The sequence below is a fragment of the Gobio gobio genome (genome assembly GCF_949357685.1).
Source record: "Gobio gobio genome assembly, chromosome: 20".
NCBI classification, from domain to species: domain Eukaryota; kingdom Metazoa; phylum Chordata; class Actinopteri; order Cypriniformes; family Gobionidae; genus Gobio; species Gobio gobio.
In genome coordinates this window covers 21,342,978-21,366,544 of record NC_137113.1, presented here as the reverse complement: position 1 = coordinate 21,366,544, position 23,567 = coordinate 21,342,978, and the positions used below count along the sequence as shown (strand labels likewise).

General features: G+C 39.1%; 2 protein-coding genes across 5 annotated transcripts in view; one reads left to right on the top strand and one right to left on the bottom strand.

Annotated features, from left to right (window-relative positions):
- The first annotated feature begins 1,717 nt into the window (after positions 1-1,717).
- Positions 1,718-16,005, top strand: mmrn2b (multimerin 2b). 2 transcript variants are annotated; one of them, XM_079800983.1, is made up of 8 exons: positions 1,718-2,046; positions 8,542-8,664; positions 8,753-8,859; positions 9,007-9,069; positions 10,830-10,931; positions 12,009-12,421; positions 12,507-13,995; positions 14,203-16,005. In XM_079800983.1, exons 1-8 carry the CDS (start codon positions 1,808-1,810, stop codon positions 14,619-14,621), a joined length of 2,955 nt encoding a protein of 984 aa, XP_079657109.1. In that variant the 5' UTR covers positions 1,718-1,807; the 3' UTR covers positions 14,622-16,005. The 2 variants fall into 2 exon arrangements, with proteins under 2 accessions (XP_079657109.1, XP_079657108.1); XM_079800982.1 differs by having other exon boundaries at positions 1,720-2,046; positions 12,009-12,442.
- The window catches only part of bmpr1ab (bone morphogenetic protein receptor, type IAb), a 38,955-nt gene continuing 30,441 nt past the window's right edge, over positions 15,054-23,567 (bottom strand). For all 3 annotated transcript variants that reach the window (XM_079801001.1, XM_079801003.1, XM_079801002.1), the window contains 10 exons: positions 21,545-21,713; positions 21,329-21,431; positions 21,145-21,244; positions 20,764-20,860; positions 20,347-20,482; positions 19,885-20,077; positions 18,154-18,451; positions 17,834-18,009; positions 17,584-17,714; positions 15,054-17,264 (listed from right to left, as the gene is read on the bottom strand). In XM_079801001.1, the coding sequence (XP_079657127.1) occupies positions 17,139-17,264; positions 17,584-17,714; positions 17,834-18,009; positions 18,154-18,451; positions 19,885-20,077; positions 20,347-20,482; positions 20,764-20,860; positions 21,145-21,244; positions 21,329-21,431; positions 21,545-21,713 (1,529 nt within the window). In that variant the 3' untranslated portion in view covers positions 15,054-17,138. The remainder of the gene's footprint in view (positions 17,265-17,583; positions 17,715-17,833; positions 18,010-18,153; positions 18,452-19,884; positions 20,078-20,346; positions 20,483-20,763; positions 20,861-21,144; positions 21,245-21,328; positions 21,432-21,544; positions 21,714-23,567) is intronic.

The window sequence follows — 23,567 nt, the reverse complement described above, 5'->3', positions numbered from 1 at the left end:
ATTTAGTTAAAGACAAGAATTTGTTTAGCTAAATGTGTCTTCACCTGTCAATGCTTTTCTAGAAGTCTTTTTAAAGCTATAGTTACTTTTACCCTATCTTAGAAACTATGTCCAGCACTAAAAAGCCCTTCTTATCGCTGCATCCAAAAATTAATAATAGTTAGATAATAAGAGTAGACAATTCTTATAAGAGCTTATAGCCTGCTCAAGGTCTGGTCAGCCTAACAGACTTTAACAGGAAGCCACATTGTGAAGCACAGGCCGAGTGCTGGGCTTGAAGTGCCTGGAGCAGGAGACCCCCTGTTTGTTGTCGCAGCTGAGCTGTACGCTGTTGAGGCAGTCAAGCACAGACATGAAGCCAGAGACCCTGAGGACCACCACACCACAGAGAAAATGCCTTCTTGGTTTGACAATAACTCCTTCTCTCTGTGCAAACCCCCACTCTAAATCTAGTCTGGCCTTTTGCATGTTTTCACTCCAGGCTGAGAAAGAGCAGCTGATGTCTGCTCCAAGGATGGAGTTTGGGAGGCATAGTTTATGAAAAGGGGTCAGCGCTAAGAACAAGGGCTCATGTGTGTTATAAAAACTCTTGCCATTTATCACTGCAGACAATCTCTGGACTGGAAACATAGCATATATATATAGCTGAGCTGACATCTATTTCATTTCCCCCTTTCGAGCCACAGCATATGAAATATACACTTTTAATAATAAAGGCTCTTTGGTGGCATCTATGGATCCACGAAGAAGCTTTAACGTCATTGGAACCTTTCCATTACACAAAGGTTCTTTATAGATCATTAAAATGTTCTTCACACTAAGAAAAAAAAAAGTTATTTTAAGAACTATTTACTGGAAGGTTCTTCGCGAACCCAAAATGGTTCTTCTATGGCATCGCTATGAAAACCCCCTTCTGGAACTTTTATTTTTAAGAGTGTGAGGTTAGGGCTTTACCATAAAGTTAAATTGGTGAACATTAGTTAATGCATTAGATGTGGTGAGCTAACAATGTAAAACAAAATAGATTAATGCTAATTTATAAACATGCTTGTTCATGTTCATTCAAAATACTTGAACTCATTTATACAATTTGACATGATAAAATGTAAGTTTATGTAGAAATTAACATTAACGTAAATTAACAAATGATTGGTAAGAAGACAGTTATGCGTTATACTTACTAGTAACAGTAAATTATGTATAATTACAAGTAAATAACCCTAATCCACATTAACATTAACCCGGCAGTAAGTATACGTACATTATACGAGTACATTGTAACAATGGCACCTTAAAATAAAGTACAATTAAATGCTGTTGTTCATTGTCAGTTCATTACACCTAATGTAACTAATGAGCAATGACAAAGACAAGGATTTAAATACTTGTGATCACGCATACACATAAGGTCTATGAATGCAATGCTGCTTTGGACAGAGTATCTTTCAAATGCTTAAGTATAAAAGTATAAACATGAAACTCAACCATTTTCTTGCAGACTGCAGTGTGTGTGCTTGAGTATGGAAGGGTGCTGTAAGAAATGTGCAAGTAGCGCAATACATGGATTTATGGTTGTTAGCAAGTGGTAGATTTCCTCCTATTGTTGGAGGGTGTTGATACTGTCAAGGGAGAGGAGGGAGCGAGAGAGAGTGAGGGGGAGTGGGAACTGAGAGGGTGGGGAGAGAGACATACTGGTGAGGACACTGGCTGGTTTGGAGAGAGAGAGAGGTGGGGAGTTTCCAGGACTGTTTAAGGCTACTTTTAAAACCGCCATCCGGAGGAACCCTTTCAGTACCTCAGGAAAGCAATGGCCCAGACTCTGCCTCTGCTGCTGTTGGCCGTGCTGAACTCTCTGAGCTGCCACAGTGAAGTGAGGGCCAGAGACCCTGAAGAGGAGGCTGTGGAGATTGGAGGAAGAGCACATCATATGCCTGGCACCTTTGGGATGCCACATGAACATCACAGCATCCCAGTGCCTCCAGCTGGCACACCTCAAAACACAGCACCCCATTCAAAAGAGACTATACATCTACCTGCACAAAGAGGGTGAGTCAAATTGGCATTTTTAAAACTATATTTATAATGCTCAAAATAATGAATTGGTTTTAGTAGGATAAACTTAAACAAATGAGATATATAGAACTTTTTATTTTCAGTTCACAAAACGGACACATTTCAAGTAATCAGAATTGTTTAATTGTTTTGAGTTTTATAAACTTGTTTCTTTTAATTCAAACAAACTTAAATAAAACGGAAACTGGGATTTTTACATTTATATTTCCCAGCATGCGTTGCTATGGCACTCTTAAGGGAGGGAATGCTAAAATTAAGTGTAATATTATGTTTTTTTTTTTCAAGATTATGTTTTGCTATGCTAATTTAGAAGATTTTCTGTTTTGTGGTGGGGTTTTTTTGGGTTAACATCATGGTGACAAGTGGATCATGAGCTTAGTTTGAGAACAGATATATGTTAAGTGTTCTATATTATCATACTTATTCGACAATTGCTATGCTAAGCTAATGCTATCGAAGAATTGTGTTACCAGTTAGCAAGTTAGCATTTATTGAATTAACTAATTAAAGCTATAGCCAAGTTTCCACTACTAAATATTTAAGTTGAGATTACATGATCATTTTAAGTTAAATGTATGAATTATAGTGATTAAAATGTATGAGTACAAAATAAAAATCTGCCAGTTCTGCTTATTAAAACTATGATGTAACTGATTACCTCAAATATTTTGAGCTTATTTCAGTTTACAGTGTTTAAATAAAATATTATTTAATTTGTTGTAAAGTATACTCAGGATGGGAAGGATATATTTGTCTGTTCAATATGATGCCGTCTAAAGGTCATAGATCGTCTCTGCAGAAATCTCTACATGACATTTTTTTATTATTACTAATTACTACTACTCAAAAAAAGTCTAATAACTGAATTGAAAGTAGACATTATTTAGTGGCCAAAAAGCATGCTCTCAGCTTAATGAGGTGCATCATGGGATGGCTTTCCACTTATTGGCTGCTTTTCTTTCTCTATCTGGCCCAACTATTCATTTCATAAAATATTATTTTATTAAAATAATTTTAAATAATAAAATAATGGTCATTTTTGTAATGCATTTAAATTATTATAACAATTATTTTTTAAGTTAATTAAAAAATGTGTTTTGTAATTTATTCATAAATCTTTTTTTTATACAAAACTAATATCAAGCATTTAATCATAAACCTTTAAGATCATGAGAAACTGATACAAGTGAAGTGTGTCCAAACATTTGACCGGTATTATATTTTCTCGGGAATGTATTTATTTGCTAAACGATCAATACTATAGTATAGAACAGCAACCAGAGGTGGACAGTAGTGAAGTATTTTTACTTTCTACAAAGTACATTTTTCAAGTATATGTACTTTATCAGTGTTTTTCTTTGGAAAACTTTTACTTCACTTCCAAAGCATAATGTCTTACTTTTTACTGCACTACATTTCATAAATACTTTATGATTTTTTTTAACCTTTAATACTTAATTACATTAAAAATACTTTTAGTACTTTCTTGTACTCAAGTAAAACTTTGAATTACTTTTATTTAAAAGTAAAAGTAAGAAAGTACACAGCCTTGTTTTCAAGTATCATTATTAAATATACCATATACCCTGACTAAAATCCTTTGCTTTCTTCCTCTATTCTGAGAAAAAAAAAAGTGAATGAATTTGCCCGAGAGGCTTAATTACAGTAATCTTACAATGAAGACAAGTTAGGGCTTCAGTGATCTGGGAAGGTATTATGGAGTGACTGAGTTTCATTGTGATATCCAATATATACATACTGATGAGGGGGCCTATATGTATAGGAGGGGGATTGTGATGCAGATCCACTTCTATAGTCAGCTCTGTCTTAGATGTTTTAGCTGATATTTCAGTCTTGACAACACACTGAGCGGCTCTCTTTGGGAGCTCTCTGCCGATTTCTTGAGGATGAGATTCAGTGAGAGGAATTAGAGCGGACTGGGCATGCTCACTACAGCTTAACAGTGAGGCAGATGACAGGTACCCCTACAGCAGTTTTCAAGGGCATTTACCTTTTAGTCTGGACCAGAACAAAAGAATATGAGCACCAGCTGTGTCCAGAAAAGACATAGGAGGAGTGCTAATCAAAAGTGTTTAGGTGTTTAAAGAAAAATAAAAGAGAGATAAAAAGAGGGGTAAAGATGAAAGAAAGGTGGACTGATGAAGGATGTTCAGATGTGGGTACATGGAGACAGATTAATGATAAAACCATAAAGCGGCAGACAGGGCTAGAATTCAGCCAAACTATGACTGATTCAGTGGCTGAATAGGGGCTGATGTTTTACTGGACAAAGGGTCTATGGTTCAAGGTGGCAACGAAAGGAAACAGAACAGCCCACTTATATCTAATCTCTTTGTTTCTGAAACGGATGCACAAAGGAAGGTCAGTTGAAAAAGCACAAGTAATGAACCATTCATGCAGGACGTGTTCTTGCATTTAAAAACACCTACACTCTCAGAAAAAAAGGTACAGTGCTGTCACTGGGGCGGTACCCTAAGGTACAAAAGTGAAAAGGTACATCTTTGTCCCTTACTCACCCCTAAAAGGTACATATCAGTACTTTAAGAGTGCGTATTAGTACCTTAAAAGGTACATATTAATACCTTAAAGGTACATATTAGTACCTTTTTTGTTTTGTACCTTAGGGTACCGCCCCAGTGACAGCACTGTACCTTTTTTTCTGACAGTGTAGAATGAGGCGAAGAATGGAGACATGTTGTAACATTAAGCTGTTGAAATTGAAATTAAATTAAAATGTCCTTCTAGTGCAAATTAAAATATGGGCCATTCATACGCTATCTTTAAAATTTGCAACACATTTAGCTGTTTTAAGACACAGTAGCTATGCTTCCATCCAAAGTTGTGAATTTAGGCCTACACTGGGCCTCATTCATGAAACGTTCGTATATGAGCAAATTCTGAGTAATTTGCGCATAAAATGGACATTTACGAAAAGTCTCCTCCAGATTCACAAACGCTTCGTATACCACGGATTTGGTAGTTAAGCGCATAGGTTAAACGTGTGTATATTAATAAATTCCAAACATTCGTAAATAGGATGTGCGTGCACACTCATTAAAATGCAATGTCATCACAGTTTGCCAAAATTAGAACACAGAACGTTCAAATGTTTTACGCACCATTTACACGTGGTAGGGAGCAGGTGTAAATTTCTTTCGTACCAACTAACATTTTGAAAATACACATCCGAAAATGTACGTCAGAGCGGCTTTACGAACGATTTACACACATATTCGTTCTGCTCGTGTTTCATGAATGAGGCCCCTTATGCGCAAAATTGAAACATCGCCTAAAACATTCCACTTTCTGGGAATGTAGCCTACTCAATTCAAGATTGTAGTAATTCAAGCGTAAATATCAACGGTCAAAAATTATTAAAGGTCCCCTTCTTCGTGATCCCATTGTTCAAACTTTAGTTAGTGTGTAATGTTGCTGTTAGAGCATAAATAATACCTGTAAAATTATAAAGCTCAAAGTTCAATGCCAAGCGAGATATTTTATTTAACAGAAATTCCCTTTCAAAGCCTACAGCGAACGGCCGGCTTGGACTACATCCTGGTACTTCCTTCTTTAATTACGTCAGTAGAATAGTAGAACAGACTAACCTCCGCCCACAAGACTAAGCGCAAAAAGGGGGCGTGGTCTTGTTGCTGTCCCACGTGGAGAAGAGGACGTGTCGCGTGGAGAAAAGGAAGTGTTGCGTTTGACTGTGTTTGTCGCCATGTCGTCGAGACGCTGTTATTTTCATCCCGGAGTCAAATCACCTTTGTTTGGCTTTCCCAGGGACGCTGTAGAGATCATTAAGCGTGCATATACCTCCCGTTAAGAGGCGTGACCTTTCCATGTGCGCTAAGCTGCTGTCGAATCACAACACAGGACCGTGCCACGTTCGCTAAGCTGCTGTCAAATCACAACACGGGAAGCGCTGGCACAATCAGAACTCGTTACGTATTTCTGAAGGAGGGACTTCATAGAATAAAGGAAGTCATCAGCCGTTTTTAGGACAGTGAAAACAGCGGTATACAGATAAGTAAATTGTGTTAAAAATACTGTTTTTTTTTACACACGAAACATGAACACATGTTATATTGCACACTGTAAACACAATCAAAGCTTCAAAAAGACACGAAGAACGGGACCTAACGGGACGTAATTAAGTAAAACTACTCAGCTTTCCTGATACTGGTGTTCCCATCATGCACTGGGGGTTTGCTCTATTCACACTGTTTTATCATTGCTTTTGTTTTTAGGTTTAGTAACTTGCCATTTTATGACAATTGGAGTTCATTTTCTACTCAAAATGACACATTCATACTCAAAAACGATCCATCAAATGTTACCGTCACTGTACTGTGTATCAAGTATTGAGGTCTCTGTTCGGGTGGGTATTGAGTTTATTATTATTATGTAGATATGGTGTCTCCACAATATCAACTGTATTAATTAGATGTTTCAGTGTTATATTGTTTGAGTAAAAAGTATTGCAACGGAAACTTTTACTAAGAAGAAATAACAAAACCTTTTACTGGCTGTTAAAATTACATATTTTCTTTGTTCATTTTACTTAACTTAGTTAAGTTAAATTTGCATTAAGTAGAGCTCCTTATGTGAAATTAAGGGGGGGGGGGGGCTGTTTCATGCATACTGAGTTTTTTACACTGATAAAGACTTGGATTCCCATGCTAAACATGGACAAAGTTTCAAAAATTAAGTTGGACGTTTGATGGAGTATTTCTGTGGCAAAAATACTCTTTCCGGTTTCTCACAAGTTTCGGAAAGTTTTTTTTCGAGTATGGGTTTGTGTGACATCAAATGGGGCGGAATTTCCTTATATGGGTCCTAAGGGCACTTCTCCCGGAACGTAGACCAGCGCGAGAGAGCGAAGCACAGTACGAGCTGCGCTGCAGTCACAGGACTTCACGACATCAACAATGTCACCAAAGAAGTGTATTTTTGGTTGTCAGGGTAGGATGAAGTTTGTTTTTCCGGAGCAGCAACAGAGTTGTGCAAGTGTTTTGTTTGTTCCCTGCATTTCGGTGACGATTGTTTTATAAACAAGGCCCAGTTCGACGCCGGATTTGTAGCTTGTCTAATGCAGAAAGATGGAGCAGTTCCAGCAATTAAGGTTCACGGTCATATAATAGTCCATAAACCAAATTATGTCCTCATAAACCATGAGTAAACACACAAAAATGTTGTAAAACTTGCATGACAAGCCTCTAAGCAAGTATATAAGTTCCAGTACATACCATTGACACGTCCTGCTGTAGTCGTCTTTCCTGCTTCTCCTGTTCAATTTCAGCCTCTAGATCTGATTCTGGATCATATATGTATGGCTAAATCTGATTGATCTCCATGGTTTATTTAGGATAACGTTTTTAATCCACGTTTAAGGATGTCACAGCTTTCAGACGCTCTCTCAACGCAATAGCTGCGCGCGCTCGTGACTCTTTAGCCCCGCCCACGCGATACGCCTCCAGGCGCTCGTTTTTTTTTTAGGAAAGACTCGGTACAGCGTATCTTTCTTTTATAAATATAATAAAACGAAATACTTTTCGGAGATATGAAGGATACAATACTACTCTATAAGTACTCAAGATTGACATGAGATTGACTGAAACTGAGTGAAACCCCACTAAAATATATAAAAACTTGATATTTGCATAAAAATAGGTGGATGGAAATATAGCTAGTATTAAATTGAAAGGCAAAACAATGCATCATGTGCCCCATAGAAACAATAATAGCTCATGCAAGAACACATCCCATGTGAACAGTCTCTAAGAAATGCCTCCTAGACATTCGAGGGGAATAACTGTGTTTTGTAAGCTTTACTAGAATAAGCCGTGCCTTTGGAACAACAGACAGTATAAAGAAAGAGAACTGACAAGGAAAATCTTGTTTATGTGCTTTTATGTCAGCTCTTATATCATGTTCATAATGAAAACAGCACTCTGAGCCTGTGCAAAACGGCATGCAGCTATGCAACTAGGTGACCACACCTTTTCAAACATACGTTTCAGTGTTAGACAGGATGCAACTCCTGTAATATTGTAAATAGGTCATTTTTGCAGAATACACTTTGTGTATACTTTACTGCATGTTTAGGAAATTCTACACCACAGAAAAACACAGACTTGTCAAAATAAGATTGAGCATGTGTAAACACCGTAATCAATGTGGGCGCATCAGATTCTCCCTGATACAACAGAAAGCTAAAAACAAACATAATGAATGTGCCAATAGAACGGCATATAAAACCTTTTGCTCAGCAATAATATCTTGCCCTGAGATTGTTGGGAAGGGTACAACAGGAAAACACAGGGACTCAAGACCATATATCTTCATCAGTCTGTGATTGCCTGTAATCTCTGCTCTCAACTTTCACTTTTCCCTCATTTCTGTTCTTTTATGTTCTATCCTTCCAAACCTCCTCTCTGTGGTCAGAAACTGGTGTGCGTATGTAAAACACCGTGTGGTCACCACAGCTGTACTCTGCGCTACAGAGACTCAAACAGTGAAATCAGTCAACCCCTGTCCCGATGGAGCTCCTGATTGTCAAATCATCATGTGAGTTACCTCATGTACTCAAACAACCTCAGATCTTATGTTTCTCAAAAATATGCTTCGCTGTATTGATGATGATGGTGATGATCAGGTATAGGCAGTCCTCGCGGCCTGTGTACAAGCAGAAGCACACAGCACTCTCTTCCATACACTGGAAATGTTGCCCAGGCTATGGAGGACACAACTGCCTGGAAAAAGGTAACACTGTGGAAGATTTCTGGATACAATCCTTTTTACACAACAAAAGCATATATCTAAAATATGTTAGGATGTTGCTCTTCAGCTGAGCTGCCCATCCAGTTTTGATGACTCATCTGTTGCATCCTCTTTATCTTTCTATTCCAGACAAACCTCCAGAGGACAAGAAACATGCTTCAAAGTCTGAGGTTAATGACAATGGCAACTCAGGCAAGTCTGTTGTTTTGGGCAAGCTTTAACTTTAACCTTTCATACCTTTCCTCTTTCTGCAAGTTTGCTTCTTTAAAACAACCTTTCTGACAAACAGAGGAAATACCCAGCAGGCCTCTGGCTCAGTGAATGTCCTTCAACAGGAAAGGAAGAGTCAGCTGGCACTCGGGATAGTAGAAGCAGTGCCCTATGCCAGCAGACAAAAGCAATAATAATGTTTAAGAATAAAAAGATCTTAGTCATGTTTTCCAAACGTTTCCAAACATTTGATGGCAGAACATTTTCCCAGACTGTTAAAAGAAGACATCCTATGTGCCCCCATGCCTTTGTTTCCCAGAAGTCTCGAGAGGGTCTCTCTCTTTTAGTCATTTATTTATCCTGTAATGCCATCATTCATCTTGCAGTTTAACAAAGCACATTGATAATACTATCAAAAATATATATGAAGACTTCAGATGCAAAAGCCTCTCTAAGTCCGCCTGACGTTTATCTTTAAAATAAGCATTTTTGTCTGGCTCCTATGTATAGGTTTCTACCTAAGTACTGGTACTTCTGAACGGGCTGAGGCTGGGATTTAGTGGGTTTGAAGTGAAAGTATTTTATGAACTTATACTATATGCGGAGAGTATTCACTCAGTATCGTTATCTAAGTAGCTTTTAGAGGCTTTTGCATCTGAACTCAGGCAGGTTTCCATTACATATTTGCGCAAAACTTTTGTAATATTTTTCTAAATGTCGTTAAAAAACTATTGCAAAATTATGCCGTTTCCATTAAACTATGTGACTAAAATGTAATTTTTTGCTCTCGCGATAAGTCATTCCAAAAATCATGGTTATGGATGTTGGTAGGTTTACATATATCGCAGTCACTGCACTAGCCATTATTTTTAAGCGAAGGAGACGTAGGCATGTTATCCAAGCATTAATGGCAAGGAAAGCCCCTTATACTTGGGAGTGGGCCACGTTTGAGGTGTTTCTGGGAGGTTATAGTATGCGATTTCGCAAAGGAACTGTGGATTCAGAATTTCCGGATGAACAGATGAACCATTTTTGAGTTGTGCAATGCAATAGGGCAATACATAAAGAATAAAGAACTCGTCTTCTGTCCAAACATACCGCACCATCTTTAAAGAATGATCGTGACTAATATCGCCTTCACGTGCTATCGGAAATTTGATAATTAGGAGCTCATCGCATTCAAATTTTGAAAAGGGAGGGAGTTCATGAGCAATTTTTATCTAGGAAATTATTTACGATAATTCCGAGAGCATGTGAAGGCAGCATTATGTACACCAGGTGACCTGTAAATGCAAAAAAAACATAATGAGTTTCCATTGCAGTTTTACAAAAAAAACATCTCATGCAAGCTTAAAAACTTTTTTGCGATTTAAGTTTTTGTGAAATTCACTATTGTTTCCAATGGCCATATTTTCAATTCGCGCAATTTGAAGGGAAATGGAAACGCATCTATTGCGTACTTATGAGAGTCTCATGTCTGCCAAATACTTAAGCCTGCTATCATGAAAAAAAGGATTATTCCCAGTAAAAATAATATTTAGTTTCATAATATTCTGCAATATTAGGTCATTAAATGTAATTTTAGTGTAGTATTTTAAGCATGTTAAATCGTTTAGGGCTAAAATAACCCCTCTTAACTGAGCATATGAGTGGGCCCAATATTTACCCTCAGACTCACAATGTTGTGGTTAATTTCTTTCCCACGTTCTCCATCCAAACAAAATGTGTTTGTTTTTCTGTAGAAGGTAAAATGGAAACAGACCTATTGGAAGATGCGAACTGGGCTGACAAACCTTTACAGGAGGCTCCCATTTATGGTTCTTCACCAAACCAGAGACCTGTTGGTAAGACAGCAAACCTAAGCACCCAGGAAAACATTTAGATTGACACATTACAGTGTAGGTATACTTTGAGATTTTACCACCTTAAACTGAATGGCATGACTACTTAAACAATGACGTCTTCCTCTGGAGGATATCCTCTCTTTCTTATAAACAAACTCCACCGTGATGTAATCACCCAGAGATGTAGGAAGACGGAAGGAGATTAAGAAAGAAGGGCAAAAAGTCATCACTGAACCACATGCTCAGGATGAGTCATGTTTGAAAAGGGGTTTATATCGTCTCTTATATCAATGAGCTCATATTGTTTAAGTGCAGTTACAGCCTACAAAGGGACATCCATCTATCCTCTAGGGACTCCGTTCTGTCAGAAACACTGTCTGGCTGAGAACAGTGATTCAGAACTATTTCCGTGGCTATGTGACGAATCCATGGGTGTCGGAACCATTGTATATGTCATTGTATATTGTATATACTTTTTACGATCAATGATACTGGACCCACTCACTTTTATTGTCTCTAATTCAGCACGTCTGTTTACCTACCCCTAACCGATAAACAATTCTTATTAAACACGTTAGACACTTTATTTCCACTTTTCTAATATTTTCTTCATTTTTATTGAAAATAAATGCCTTTCCGATCTGATATGTGATGGGAAAAGGGAGTAGAGCAAGTTCGGCAAAAGGCTGATTCGAACCTCAGGTCGATTTCAAAAAAGTTTCAAAGCTTGATGCCATGCGTCTTACCACTAAACTATTGCCGCTCTCAATGAATGCAGTGATTTCCGTAGTTTTGTCTTGCCCAATCCGACGTTTAGCAAACAAGGCGGTATATTTGTATGGCATCTACTCCAGTAACATTTTTCTGAGAGAGGACCCACCCACATTTTTTTTGCTTCTGATGCCCATGGATGAATCAATATGCTGATATAGACATAAAGATATCTTAAATGCGTATTTAAAAGGGCACACAAGTAACAAACTGCGTTCTTTCACCATTCTCCCTTGTTAATATCTGAAATATACAAATTGTACAGTATGTCTCCAACATTAGTGAGGCTTGTTATTGATATTCCAGGTGCCAAAGAAGGAATCCCTACCTCTCAGCCTCTGCCATTCCTTGATTCATCAATTCTGCTGTCAATGCATCGGTTAATGTCAACTATGATGAGTCAGCTTCAACCAGTGCTGGAAAGCTTCAATCAAACACTGGAGCATCTGTCCAGTGAGGTGGACACACTGTCTCAGGACTTGCAGCAGTTGCGGATGGAACAGGAAGACAAAAGATCCAACAACAGGGGTCATAGCGGATCTATTGAGCAGAGACTAGAGTACAGCCATCTCCAGATCGACCAAATGATGACCCAACTGGACGCACAGAAAGACCAGATGGAGAGGAACTTTCAGACCCAACAAGAACTGCTGAAACACAACCTAACAAAACTGAAGGAAGATATGGATGATCAGATCAGTCAGAGTCAGGATGCACAGGTCATAATTCACTCAGACTCCGTAAGTGACTACTAAATCCTAACACATCGAAACAGTGCATAAATAATTTGTGTTATTCCAACAGGTGAATCTCCAGTCTCTAACTGAATTGGTTGAGGAGGTGAGACTTGGCCAGAGGAGGCTGGAAGGGGCATTGCAGAGAGAGCGTGCTGAGTTTGTCAATCTGAGTGGAGGCCAGCCAACACAGGTGTCAGGAGTGTCGGAGGCCATCACTCGGCTAGATGAGAAGGCACAAAGTAACTCTGTGCAGCTCAGCAGCTTGTCTGAGACTTCAAAAGATTCTGCTAGAATGATCAAGGATCTGCAAAAAGAACTATTGATCCTGGGACAGAGCCTAGAGGAGGTCAAACAACGCACAGAGGTCCACTTTGCGGAGACCGGTCTGGAGGTGGAGGCTACTCGTGTCAGGGTGCTCAACAGCATTGGTGAGCTTACAGCTAACGTAAGTGCACATGAAGGTCAGTTGAGCGAAATTGAGCTTGACCTGGACAACATCTATCATCAACTACAAAGAAATGATTCAGTAATTGCAGAGCAGGCCTGTAGCTGCAAGTCGATGGGCAGTTCACTAGCTAGGTTGGAGCTGGAGGTGGCTAACGTGACACATTTAACAAGACAGAACCGACTTGCACTTGAGGAGGCAAATCTAGATAGGAATAAGGCCACTGAAATGGAGGATCTTCATCAGGGCCTGCTGAATATGAAGGAATCATTGGCCTTTGAGCAGAGTAGAAGCAGAAGCCTTCATGACAGTATTTCCCAGCTACAGGCTTCACTCCTGGACAGCCAGCAGGAGATACAAGGCCTGAGAGAGCGGGACGAGGACAAGTCGGCTGAAATTCAAGGCCTGTCGGCCACCTTCTCTTCCCTCCTGAATGATGCTGTACGCCACTCTGAAGTCCTGGAAGTGCTACTCGGAGAAGAGGTCTTGGAATTCACACGCTGGTCACAGAGCCAAAAGAAAGAGCTCAGTATCCCAGATCTTTTAAAGAGAATGAATGTGATGCAGCAAAAGATTGAGACACATGACAAGAGTCTGAATTCTCTTCGGAGAAAGCATCCTGAAGGAGATGGGATGAATAGCGATGACCCAGTAGCATACTCAGAGGGGACCACCACAAAGAACCAGGTGAAGGGCACTGAAAGGTATCAGTCCTCATTAGACCCTTTGACTGGAGAGGAAGATGTGGATTACTCGGTCAGTGACTTCTGGAGTCTGGGAAAAGAGGTGGAGCAGTTAGCAGGAAGAATAACCATGTTGGAAGAGCGCTGTGGCAACTGTACCGAGCCCCCTGGTGGTTCTGTTGTGGAACTGCAGGCAGATATAGCATCCCTACGTCACAGCCTGGAGGATCATTTGAGAATGTTTCAAAACCTGTTCAGTAATACAGAAGAACTAGTCAGCTCGACTAGAAGCCTGAACCTAGATGAAGTATGGAGGCTGGTGAGAAAGAAAGAAGGAAAGAGAAGGAGGGGGCACCAAAAGCAGGAAGACCAGGTGAAAAGAGAAGAAAAGTCTTCCAGTGTGCGAAGCAAAAGATATAGTGAAACAGGTAAGAGATCTCAGTACAATTTTTTTTTCATATGCCATTAGTTTTAAAGTTGATATTTGGTACTGTAAGGCCTGCATAGTGTACACACAACAACACCGCCCCTCAATGGACAACACTAAAACTACATCATGACAAAGCAGTTTTTCTTTAACTGAAAAGTATATATTTTTTCCAAAACAAATCATCAAAATAATTGTATCTCTTTAGGACATGCTCAGTTACCACATGCCCCCATGGTGTTCATCACAAGCCTTGACTACAGAACAGGGCCAAATGGGAAGCTCACATCAAAAACTATGGCTGTGAACTACGGTGGTACTTTTAATCCAACATCAGGGGTGTTCCAGGCCCCTGAGACAGGACTCTATCTCTTTTTAGTGACCTTAGACTTTGAGAGAGGCCTTTCATTGGCTGTACTGAAGCGCAGTGGAGTTCCAGTGGCCTCCCTCAGACAGGAACAAGGGGAAAAGAGGGGACCAGTGAGCCGAGCCTCTCTGCTGGAGCTTCGGCGAGGGGACACGGTTACATTAGAATTGATGCATGGATCATTACGAAAAGCACAGCCTGGGGATAACAAACTGTCTGGACTATTGCTCTTCGTTACAGAGCACAAGGACATGCTGTGAAAAGAACTGGGTGAGCTACGAAGGCATGGGAGGATACATTCAAGTGTGACGCACTGTGCGTCACTGCCAGACACGCTGTAATTTGTATGCATGCATCCTCTTCTTGAAGGTGCCAAAAACACTTGTTGAAATATTATGTTTTGTAATTGGTTCTGGAATATTTCCGAGAAAACGGTAGGAAATAAGAAGACCATTTTATACCAGAACAATTTAGATACCACCAGTCCTTCTGTTGGTCTTTAAAATGTGGAGGATTGAATAATAAGGAAAGCGGCATAGTATGGAAACCAGTTACTATGAGGGGATATGAATAAACAAAAGGTACCAATAATGTGGGTAATTCTGTAAAATCAAAACTAGACATCCAACAATTAATGCATTAAAATGAGCACGTTCGATGAAAATGTCAAGCAAGAAGAAAACATCATGACTGTGTACTAAAATAATGTAATTTACTTAAAAATTGATACATTGGACTAATTCTGTTTACAGAACAGCTTTTCTTGGTAAACATAAGGCATCTCTTTTAAAACCAGATATTGTGCACAATACAGTTAAAAAAAGTTCATATTATTCAGGCCATTTTACATATTTCCTTACACATTAAACAATTAGGACAAAAATATTGTGTAGTCATTTATCTAGACAGATGAGCTTAAATCTGTTCAAATGTGATGATTGTAATGGACAGAATAGACTTGAGCACAAAACTGCAGCCCAAACAATGAGAAAAGATGAGAGAAGGTTTTTGTACCAGTCTCTCTCCTTCCTTGTACCTTTGTATAAACGCAGAAGCGGAATAAGATCTGCATTCATTATATTTCCCAGACAGCTATAAATCACTGCTATAAATAGACCCCCATGATATAACCTGATCTTGAAGAAATAGCCAACTTGTTTTTTGAGGCAAAGGACTTCGGCTTTGACGTCAAACCTGCATTCCCCACAAGTGCTAATAATGCATTGCTGTGTGATTCCAATTTTTGACTAAGCTCTTTGCAAAAAATGCTTTCACATTATCTCATAAATTATGGGGGGGGGGGGGGGTATTTTCATGTATATGAAACGTGAACTAAATTCGCCTGTCATGACACTTGAGTAAATTATAGATAAAAGGGTCTAGTTTTACACATTAGAACAATGACAAATAATGATAATTCACATCCACACTTTCATAGGAAGTCATTAAATGTAGAATTTCATTTTAAAGTCATACATTTCCTGTTACTAGTGTTTGTAAGGTTGAGCTGCTCAGTAAAAACATTGAGAATGTCAGCTGTAAGAACAGTGTTAATAGTCCTGCAAGTAAAAGTGTCTTACCACAATAATTCATACTATATGACATGACATGAATAAATAGCACATGCATTTGCATTATTCTATCACATTAGACATTTATGAGTCATATGATTCCCAAGCGTCACAACATTAGATTCAAGGCAAAACTGTTCAATTGAGGCATTGAAAACAGCAATCCAATCTGACACTGAAAAAAATCAGATGTTATATACTGAGTTTGACTTGAAGGCTATAGGATAAAACAAAACAACGGTTATGAGGCATTCGGGAGCAGTAGGCATCCATTTGCACAGACACGCCTGCGATAAGCCAGATCAGACCTGCCATTCTTCTCGATGAATAGATCTTTTATGGCTGGAGTGTTGGCAATATTTGACTAGTGATACTTCAATTCTTCAGGCCAGAGCTGGAGTTATGATCACATCAGTCATTATACTTTAACAAATCCATTCCAGGTCTTTGCAATATGGGAAGGTTCTACTCGAAAACCTTATCACGAACACCCAGTTTTGTATTTAAATGTCTGAAGAAGAAATTCTTCAAAAAGGCTACTAATTATTAGTTAATTGTTGTTAACGGGACATTTTGTTTTATACATTTATATGATAATATGGGTCATTTGAATTAAATAGGGTGCGTTCTCTAACGTTCCTGTGGCCACAACTGCACATGGTCCAAATGCAGAGTGGCTATTTTGTGACACTAGCCATACTGGAACACATCCCAAGCATATGGGTGGTTCGGTCCAAATATCACCCTCAAATATGTCCACCTCGCAAGTCAGTCAATAACAGAGCCTTGAGCCTTCTCCCAAATGGCTCCATTACTGTGCTCCCATGGCAAATGGTGTCACTCCTCCATACAGACGTATTGTATAACACAGCTTTCACAGAAAGCACCATATGCTCTTCAATTCTCTCCCAATATATAAGAGGGCCTGAAGAAGGAAAAATGTTGCCAATGGGGATGATGTGAGTACTGATGCCTGTTGAATAGTTGTCCTTACTTCCTCATAGATGCGTTATGGCACATCCTGTCCAGCAGAGGGTGCTACATGACACTAAGAGCATAACTGCAACAGGGCGAGGAATTACAGTCAGACAGGGAGGCAAATGTTCTGCTCAGCAGCGCTCCCAAAGGTCTGTCTAGGAACTGAGGCAATAGTTGCATAAATATCTCTATGATTTATCTCCGACTGGCATATGGAGGGAAAACTGATCATATTTTGATATCCTGTGATTCAACCATTTTGGCAAGTGTTTTCTTGACTCGAAGAGCTGTGAGACGAGAGGCTGGGTTGTGGGCCCAGCACTCAGACATGAGCTTTAGCATGGCCCGTAAGCACTGTGGAGAAGGAGACAAGAGACCAGTTGTTTTAGGATTGCATTTTACACAATTATTAAATGGTTACATTGGGGTGATATTTAAAAACACCATGAAATTGAAAGTTTTGTGGCTTTTAGCATCCGTTAGAAATATATATACGCCACAAAATTATTATTTTTTATAAGCACATTTGTAATTTACAGTAATTAAAAGAGACTTCTTTCAAACACATAAAAAAACTGCATCCCAAACTTTTAAATGGTAGTGTATGTCAACACATGATAAATAAAAATAGTAACTGTGGGGTTTTAAACTGAACTGTGATGCTTGATCTTACCTCGTCACTGTTCCATCGATTAGACACCACTGGCCGCATGCCTTTAACACATACCACTTCCCTCATATCGTCATAGGATGGTTCTGAAGGTACCATGTCCCAGTATGGCAACTGATACTCCTCAACAATACCTGCACATAAAAGAAAATGGCATTGTTAAAACAAATCCATCACACATTTTTAAAGGAGAGACAAACATACTTTGTATACATTATAATAACCTCATACACTCTAACACATGCAGACGTACCTCCTGTCACGCATCTACGGGCCATCTCCCAAACAACGAGACCGTAGCTGTAAATATCAGCCATTATGTACGCTTGGAATTGGTTCTTATTTAGGGTCTCATCCAGGACCTCTGGTGCCATGTACCGCCGTGTTCCCATCCTTGTGCTCAGAGGGACATCCACCTCATTGGTGTCACTAATATAAAAGCAAAATAAGTGTTGCAGTATTGCATACTAGCTGTAAATGAAATATGCTTCTATGATACTTTTTAGTCATTGCCAGTGTGCTAAAACAATATTTGCAAGCATGTTTGAGTATGTGTTGTAAGAGTGTCTTCACCTGTTGAATTTCACAGCCAGGCCAAGATCAGCAATGCAGCAGGTGCCATTCTTCTTTATGAGGATGTTTTTGCTCTTCAGGTCTCTGTGAGCGATGGCAGGTTTGCCTTGTGTGCCATAGATCTCTGTGTGGAGGTGGCACAGGCCGCAGGCTGCAGAGTAGGCCAGCCTCAGAAGCGACTGTGTGTCCAGGGTGGTGTATTTCAGATAGTCATAGAGGGAACCGTTCTCATGGTAGTCCGTGATGAGGAAAAGCTGAGTGAATGCTCCCGTGCCCTTAATATCTGCAGCTATAAAGCCTGGAGCAAGACCGGAAGAATGAGTGTGAATGTTAAAAAGAAATATAAAACAAAAATAACAGCAGCAATTGTACAGACAGAGGCATTAGATAAAATATCAAATATTTTAATGTTTTATATCAGTGTACATTTGTTCATAATTAAAACTTCCAGATAATTTTCTCACCCATGTCTTTCTTTCTTCAATCAAAAAGAAATTAAGGTTTTTGAGGAAAACATTCCATTTTCTCCATATAGTGCACCTCAATGGGGTCCAATGGGTTGAAGGTCCAAATTGCAGTTTCAGTGCAGCTTCAAAGAGCTCTACACGATCTTAGATGAGGAATAAGGGTCTTATCTAGCAAAACAATGTCAGTTTCTAAAATAAAATTAAAAAAACCATCTATATACTTTTGCACTAGCGTCCATGACTTCAAGCACTACGTAATCACGTTGGAGAGGTCATGTGTGACGTGATGTTTGTCTGTGTACTCCGGTTAAAACAGGGTAGGGTAGGGCGAAAAACTGTAATTTTCTCCTCAACTTCAAAAGCGTTTTTTTACCTTTTTTTTGCAAAGGGCGTTTGACTTCGTCTTTGCACGCTCCCTGTGTAAACACTGGAGCGGTACTCGTCACGTCACGTGTGACCTTTCCAACGTGATTACATAATGTGTGAAGTCGTGCACGCTAGTGCAAGACAAGCATTTGTGGTTAAAAAGTATATACATTTTTGTTTAAAAAAAAAAATTAAAATTACTGATCGTTTCTCTAGATAAGACCCTTATTCCTCGGCTAAGAAGTGTAGAGCCCTTTGAAGCTGCACTGAAACTGTAATTTGATTGAATTGTGTTCCAGTATGTCCAATTCAACCTGTTGGACCCTGTTGAGGTGCACTATATGGAATGGAATGTTTTTCTCAAAAAACAAAAGAAACACATCTTGGATGACAAGGGGTGAGTAGATTATCAGGAAATTTTAATTCTGAAGTGACCTAATCCTTTAAACCAGCTAAATGTTTCATCGTCCCTCCATATTAAATTATAAATTAAATATACAGTATTGCAATGTATTTGACTCTCTACATTAATAAGGTTTATTCTAATATTCTAATGGTTTTGCAATGCAAGTAACATATCAAATTATAAAAATTCAACACTCGATTATATACACAATCCCCCAGTTCCACAGACAAGGCTTACATCTAGTCCCAGACTAAAATGCATGTTTGAGTAGTTTTAACTGAAAGCAACTTGAACTTAAAATATATCTTAAAATATGTCAGTACCATTTTTTTTGTCTCAAGATGCACATCAGTAAGGTTTTTTTCTATGGCATGTTTATAAAAGCTACTTAAATGCCCTAATTGAACTAAGGTCTAGTCCTGGCCTAATCTTAGCCCTGTCTGTGAAAGTCCCTACTAGGTGTCTTTGGCGTTTTTTTGTGATGGAACCTACCGAGTATATTCTCGTGTCTCATGAGCACCGTTTGGTAAATCTCGGTCTCTCTGAACCAACTGGCCTCTTCACGGGTAAAGAACACTTTCACCGCCACCTTTTCTCCTCTCCAGCGACCGAGCCACACTTCTCCATACCTCCCCTTTCCAATTTGACGTACCATCTGAATTTGTTTAGCGATGGTGCGCTGGACCTGCGAATAGAGAGAATTGGGCAATTCAACTCAAAATATTGAATGGTTCTTAACCATTGAAACAAGTTGCAAAACAATTTATTCTTCAAGGGTTCCCATAAGCATAAAATAAATAAAGCCATTTCTATGACCTTTTCCTGACTTTTTAAACATTTTATTCATTTTCATAACCGTAAATCAGTTTAAAATTCTCTGATATTTCCTATTTCCAATGACCTTTCAAACCCTGTTCTTTTTATGAAAAAACTTGTTCAGAAACGGTGCCTCACCAGCAGGGGGAGCCCTGAACCAGAGCCAGTGCTTGACTGACTAATGAGATCTTTGAGAGACTCTCCTACAGGGATGAAGGCCTCATCCTTCTCCAGATCTCTTTGGTACCGCCTCCGTCCCGTCTGTAGCTTATACCTGATCAAACAGCCACAGCGAGTATATCATCACCTATACAATACAATGTTACATCACAGAAGCTGTTCCACAAAGGGATCAGTAACTTATTACTAAGAGCAACAGTATATATCCATGCATTACGATCAAGCACAAAAGGTGCTAAATTCCCTTGACTATCATCTTAAACAGGTGTGCCTGTGCGAGTGTTATCAGTACGCTGGTCAATAATTAACAGACTGAGGTGCATCTTTCATTCATTTCAGCTGGATAAACATGTCATTATGAAAATAAAGTCTCACCTGTAGTAACACACCACAGTAATGGCCACCAAAGTGAAGCAACACACTATCACGGATATCAGAAAGGCCAGCAAGTGGGCGTTCCATAATGGAGGCTCTGGATTACAATAAGATCACAGTCAACAATTTTCATCACCGATAACAAGAAATATTTCTTCAACACCAAATCAGCATATTAAAAGGAGACTTGAGTAATGGCTGCTAAAAATTCAGCTTTGCCATCAAAGGAATTGCATTTTAAAACATTCAAATTAAAAAAAGTTATTTAAAATTTTGTAACAATATTACTGTTTTTACTGTATTTTTGAATGGAAGTGTATATACACACACACATATACATATCTTTATTATTTTTAGGTTATTAAGGGACGTGCCACTTACTTTCTGGAACAGGAGGTGGAAGTGTGGGCTGAAGGTCTCTATTACAGAAATCTGTGGAACAACACTCGATAGTCCGTCTAGTCTGAGCATTAGGGGAGTCCTGGACAACAATAACCACATTCAGTCATTCATAATGCCTCAGCACTTAAACATCTTTTCTCTTCACTTCCTATTTATGTATTACCTTGCACTGGAAGTGGGAGCCCTCATACTTCATGCAGCCGGAGGTGAGGATAGCCTCACCGTGCTCATCTTCCTGTATGATAGCAAAACACTGGCCGTTCGTCCTGTGTAAACACACAAAGACCATTTAATCACAGTGTGTGTGATTTAGATGACCAGTTAGAGGAAGTTGAAAGTAGCTGGTGTGAGCGGCAGGAAAAGCACATGGTGTACTCACTCGCAGGTGTTGTTTGTAGCATCTTCGGGGCAGTGGCCCGAGCAATAGCAGCTAAGGAAGCGGGCAGCATCCTCGGGAGCCACGGTGGATCCGTCCCCTGTCTGTCTCTTTGGATCCGATCCGGGCTTGACCCCGGTGCCGTGAAGCATGTAGTCTGGGTTCTGCCCACCTAGAAGGGTTGAAATAGGGGAAATCAGATTTTTAGTCTCCAATAGCTTCATTATTAAGGCTCAATATTTACACATTGAATCACGCCAACCATATCATTAATATGTCACCATGAAATCAAAATAGACTATCTTTTTTATTGGAATATTGCAGTATTTATTATAAATGATTTATTTGTGCACATCATTATTTTCTTTAAATGGGTCATAACATGAGAAATCTAATTGGCCTTTATCTTTTGATTGAGGTCTTTGTACCATTAAAACATCCTGCAAGTTTCAGAGCTTAAAACATCCTTCTCATTATAAACAAAGCATTTATTTAATTAAAAGCAAATAGAACCCATTATAATCACTTTGACATTATAATAACAGTTAACAGTTCGCAAAGAAACTTTTGTTGACGGCAGCAATAGGCTGTATTCGATCTGACATCGCAAATCATATGTAAATTATTTCACAATGCTTTGTCTCACAATGCAGTTTTATCTGTATAATGTTTCGACATTTACGTGCAATAGTGAGTGGGCGTTAATACTGTTCTTTATGCAATGATGTTAGCCAATCCTAACAGTGGCCATTTACTGACAAGCCTTAAAAGAGCCACCCCTTTCAGACAGAGGATCAGAATGAACTAAGGTTTAAAAAAAACATTTTCCACATACACATGCAAAAAAATAAATATGCTACAAGTGAACCTAAAGGAACATAGTAAAAAATAGTAACAAAAAATCCTTGTCATGACACCTTTCAAATTCAATGTGCCCTCATAATCTTTAATCAGAATCACATCTCTTCTCTGATGACGTGTAAGAAAAGAAAAATGAAAAAAAAAAAAAATCACAACCAAATCACAGCCACATGAACACAAATCCCCTGTTATTCCCTTCGGTCTATGCTGAATTATACTGCAGGGAATCTAGGGATCTTAGATAAATAGGTGGGAGTGAGGAAAACAGATCACCATAGACTGTGAGTAAAAGAGGGAGATAAGGATTGAAAACTGGGACAAAGAGAGAGAGAAACTTAGATTTCTCTGTGCTGTAACCTGATCCGTCTGAGTGTGTTAGCATTTGTCGCAGACAGACAGGGTGCATATTGCCTCAGGCACAAAGACTCATGTGTTTAGTATTGCTGTGGGTGCTTCCTCTTAGATCCCTGCTGCTTGTACTGCAGGTCTGGGCAGGCCTAAACCCAGTCAAAATAAGCCCACACTAAAACAGTCATGCTGCTGTTTAGTAAAACACTACATTCCACACCTAGGATCTCATTACTGAAGCTGTGCTTCAGACCCATCCCACATCTTAAGACTCCTTTAGACATACTATCTCTCTCTCTTTGAATATTAGCATAAATATTAAATAGTAAATGACCAGGAGACACAAATCCAAACAAATATAAACGCAAACTCCGTCCAGCAGGCAGATCTTACCTGCTATCAGGAGAGTTACACGACAGCAACACCTCCAGACATATCAGCTGGGGTGGAGACCACTAAAGTGATAAACAGTCTGATAACACAGAAGCGAGGAGCCAGGATGCTTTAAACCCTGAGAGCTGATATCAGCTGGGGGAATGAAGAGGACGTGGCACAATAGTGTTCGGAGGAAGAAAATAAACAAACCGCTTGTTAAACATCTACAGGAGAATCCCACAATTCAGTGAATCACAACTCGTCTCATATAAATACATTATTCCTAATCAGATGTTGCTTCAGTATGTCTATATTCATATTAAGTACAATCAATAAAGAAGGTCATGTCAATAAGCAGGAACTCCTAAATCTGTATTTTAAGTGCAGTCACAGCTGCTTCTATGCGGACAGAAGCAATTTGGAAATATGGACTATATCTGCG

Excerpts from the sequence above, each read along its gene's own strand:
- mmrn2b (XM_079800982.1), top strand. The coding sequence starts at position 1,808 with ATGGCCCAGACTCTGCCTCTGCTGCTGTTGGCCGTGCTGAACTCTCTG. Across the intron at positions 8,860-9,006 it reads ACACAACTGCCTGGAAAAAG|ACAAACCTCCAGAGGACAAG; the intron begins GTAACACTGTGG and ends TTTCTATTCCAG. Across the intron at positions 10,932-12,008 it reads ACCAAACCAGAGACCTGTTG|GTGCCAAAGAAGGAATCCCT; the intron begins GTAAGACAGCAA and ends TTGATATTCCAG.